This window comes from Nicotiana tomentosiformis, chromosome 12 (genome assembly GCF_000390325.3).
Source record: "Nicotiana tomentosiformis chromosome 12, ASM39032v3, whole genome shotgun sequence".
Lineage (NCBI taxonomy): Eukaryota > Viridiplantae > Streptophyta > Magnoliopsida > Solanales > Solanaceae > Nicotiana > Nicotiana tomentosiformis.
The window spans coordinates 62,484,464-62,488,696 of record NC_090823.1 but is presented as its reverse complement, the minus strand read 5'-3'; the positions used below and the strand labels follow the sequence as shown (position 1 = coordinate 62,488,696).

Here is a 4,233-nt window from a genome sequence, read left to right as displayed (position 1 = left end):
ACAGGTCGTTACAGGACAGGGAGACGTCAGGTCCTCGAGATTCTTCCTACCCCAGGCTTTCCGAATACAATTTCAACGTCTGCGTAGTGGAGCTGGTGTCGGCCATGAGGAATATTAAAGAATCACGGTTCCCGAAGCCAATGAGATTCGATCCCATCCAAAGGGATCCTAACTTGTGGTGCGAGTACCACGGGACAAACGATCACCGGACTGGGGACTGCCAGCATCTGTACAAAGAGATGGCAACATTGTTGAAAAACAGCTATCTCAGGGAATTCTTAAGTGACCGGGCTAAGAACAACTACGGTCGCAATCGTGATAATACAGAGCCTTCAAAAGCAGGAGAAGATCCCCTGCGCTTGACAATCAACATGATTTTTTTTGGGGAGGGGGGGGGGGAAACAAAATTAATGGGGTTACATTCTTGGCGGCAAAAAAGACAAACGTATCAGTGACCCACAATAAGAGACTCCGAGAAGTTGCTGAAGACGACATTACTTTCACGGAGGAAGACGCAGATGGATTGTTACTACCACACAATGATGCGTTGGTAATTTCTTTAAATGTCTTAGATTTTAAAAGTAAACGTGTTTTGGTGGACCATGTGGCCTTGTCGCCTTCTAGTTTTGGATATATAGTTGTCTATAGCAGCCTTGTCAGCTCGCCCTACCGTATTTCGCATGTATATGCATATATATATATATATATATATATATATATATATATATATATATATGGGCATGTTTTTCTCGCGTATGTTATTCACGTGATTCAGCAATTTATTGATAGATGTTATTTATGACCTACCCTTAATTCATGTTTATATCTTAGACACATTCTTAAGGGTGTTTTACAGGTAGGACTCGGGCATTCGTCATGGCCCATCGGTTTGGGTCATGACAAAAGTGGTATCAGAGCATTTTTGTCCTAGGGCTATGTACAGATCGTGTTTAGTAGAGTCTTGTTTATGAGTGTGTTGTGCACCACATTTATAAACAGGAGGCTATAGGACATATAGGATGTTATCCTCCCTTCTTATCTTAGGTCATGCGATATAAGGATTCATTTCCCTAATGATATATGTTATGTTTTCAGTGATCCCTCCGAAGGCTACAGCTGCCCAAAAGGGCAAGTCCGTGGCTGATGAGACTACTAGTCGAGCGCCACGAGTTATCAGGGCTCACAGAGAGTCTCATAGTGAGATTCCATCTCAGACTTCACATAACCCGCCATCTCCAGAGGAGCTCCAAGGGGCACCAGCTCTAGCGCCTGCCCCTGTACACCCAGCTCTTCAGCCAGATGCACCAGGTCAGGAGATGAGAGATGTTATTCAGCTATTGACTCGATTAGTAGCCGCATAATCTCGGCATCATAAAGTAGGTATTGGTCATGCAGATAGGGCCATCAGTGTGAGGGTTCGTGATTTCATTAATTTGGACCCTACGGTATTCACTGGAGCAGATCCAAACGAGGACCCTCAGGTATTTATCAATAGGATACAGAGGACTTTGAGGGTAATGAAGGCCATTGCGACTGAGTCAGTTGAGCTAGCTTCTTATAGACTTCGAGATGTCGCAGTTAATTGGTACGAGTCTTGGGAGTTATCCAGAGGTGAGGATGCCCCTCCAGCGGTATGGCAGGAGTTTACAGAGGCTTTTCTTCATCATTATCTGCCACCAGAACTTAGACAGGCCAGAGTTAATAGGTTCTTGACCCTGCGTCAGGGTAATATGAGTGTTCGGGAGTACAACATTCAGTTTGATTCTTTGGCTAGGTATGATCCCACTATTGTAGATAGGATGGAGGATCGGGTTCACCGATTCATGATGGGGTTGGAGCCATACCTGCTTAACGACTGTATGTCGGTCTCACTTCAGTTAGGCATAGATATTTCTCGTATTCAGGCATACGCTCAGGGTGTAGAGTAGTGTAAGCAGAAGCAAATGGCTGATCGTGAGCATGATAGGGGCCAGAGTAAGAGAGCGAGATCTTCGGGTCCTTATGGTGAGTTTCGAGGTGTTTAGAGACAACAACACCCGAGGTATCTAGCCTAGCCATCGGCTAGCGCACCCCCTCAGTTTGTCGATAGGAGATTTGATCGTTCCATATATTTAGGGCCTAGTCATAATTCCAAGGGCTCTAGTTCTCAGTATAGGGGTGAGTTAAGTCAGATGAGGCCATCCTTTCCACAATGTGCTCAGTGTGGTAAGCTGCATGCCGGGCAATGCCTTATGGGGTTGGGTGTTTGTTATACTTGTGGTTATCCAGGCCACGTTATGAGAGATTGTCCGATGAGAGGTGGTGTAAGCATAATTCAGCCAATGGGATCTGTAGCTGGTTCATCATCATCAGTATGCCCCCCCGGGCAAGGTTCACAAGCACCAATGGGTTGTGGTAGAGGCAGAGGTAGAGCATCTAGCTCGAGCGATCCTCAGAACCACATTTATGCATTAGCAGGTCGACAGGATTAGGAGTCGTCACCTGATGTTGTTACAGGTATAGTATCAATCTCCTCATATGATGTATATGCATTGATTGATCCAGGTTCCACCTTATCGTATGTCACTCTATTGGTTGCTCGTAAGTTTGGGATAGAACCTGAGTTGATTAAACCTTTTGAGGTGTCCACACCTATTGGGGATCCAGTGATAGTTAGACGGGTATATAGAGACTGTATAGTAGTAGTTCATAGTCGTTCTACAGTAGCAGACCTGATTGAGTTAGATATGGTAGAATTCAATGTTATAATGGGTATAGATTGGTTGGCTTCTTGTTATGCTAACGTTGATTGAAGATCAAAGATGGTTCGGTTCCAGTTTCCAGGGGAGCCTGTTTTTGGAGGGGAAAGGTAATACAGCGTCACCGAGAGGCAGGTTTATTTCCTATCTCAAGGCAGGGAAGATGATTAGAAAGGGTTGTATTTATCACTTAGTTCGGGTTCAGGATGTGAAAGTAGAGTCACCAACCGTTCAGTCTATCCCTGTAGTTAATGAGTTTTCCAATGCTTTTCCCAATGAGCTTCTGGGTCTTCCGCCACAACGATAGATTGAGTTTGCTATCGACATATTACCAGATACTCAGCCGATATCTATTCCTCCTTATTGAATGGCACCTGCAGAGCTGAGAGAGTTGAAAGAACAACTAAGAGATTTGCTTGAAAAAGGCTTCATTAAACCTAGTACATCACTGTGGGGAGCACCCGTGTTATTTGTGAGGAAAAAATATGGTTCCTTGCGAATGTGTATTGATTACAGGTAGTTGAATAAGGTGACGATCCAGAATAAGTACCTGCTCCCGAGGATTGATGATTTATTTGATTAGTTGTAAGGTGCCAAGTGTTTCTCAATGATAGACTTAAGGTCTGGGTACCATCAGGTAAGGGTTAAGGAGAAAGATATTCTGAAGACAGCATTCAGGACCAGATACGGGCACTTTGAGTTTCGTGTTATGTTATTCGGTTTGACCAATGCCCCAGTAGTATTCATGGACTTGATGAACTGTGTGTTCAGAACCTTTATAGATCTGCTCGTGATTGTATTTATCGATGATATATTGGTTTACTCCCGCTCAGAGGCTGAGCATGCATATCATTTGTGTACGGTGCTCAGAGTTCTACAAAAAGAGAAGTTATACGCAAAACTCTCTAAATGTGAATTCTGGTTGAATTCTTTGGGCATATTATTTCAGGTGAGGATATCCAGGTTGATACCCAAAAGATTGAGGCAGTAAAGACTTGTCCTAAACCCACGACACCGACAGAGGTTCATAGCTTCCTCGGTTTGGCAGGTTATTACAGGAGATTCGTAGAGGGAGTTTCTTCTCTTTCATCACCATTGACAAAGTTGACTCAGAAGGGAGCTAAGTTTCAATGGACTGATGCTTGTGAGCGGAGTTTCCAGGCATTGAAGGGCAGATTAACTTCAGCACCAGTTCTAACACTCCTAGAGGGAACCGATGGTTATGCTATCTATTGTGACGCTTCGGGCATTGTATTGGGTTGTAGATTATGCTTCTAGACAACTAAGAAAGCACGAGAAGAATTACCCGACCCACGATTTAGAGTTAGCCGCGGTGATTCATGCACTAAAAATGTGGAGGCACTATTTGTATGGCATTCATGTTGATATCTATATGTATCATAAGAGCCTTCAGTATATCTTCAAGCAAAAGGAGTTGAATTTACGCCAAAGGAGATTGTTGGAGCTACTGAAAGACTATGGTGTTGATATTTTA

General features: G+C 43.8%; 1 protein-coding gene across 1 annotated transcript; it reads left to right on the top strand.

The window, feature by feature from the left end:
* Positions 1–1,943: 1,943 nt before the first annotated feature.
* Positions 1,944–4,016, top strand: LOC138902742 (uncharacterized). The gene is made up of 5 exons (XM_070190639.1): positions 1,944–2,004; positions 2,269–2,406; positions 2,545–2,651; positions 2,758–2,848; positions 3,688–4,016. Exons 1-5 carry the CDS (start codon positions 1,944–1,946, stop codon positions 4,014–4,016), a joined length of 726 nt encoding a protein of 241 aa, XP_070046740.1.
* The last annotated feature ends 217 nt before the right edge of the window (positions 4,017–4,233 follow it).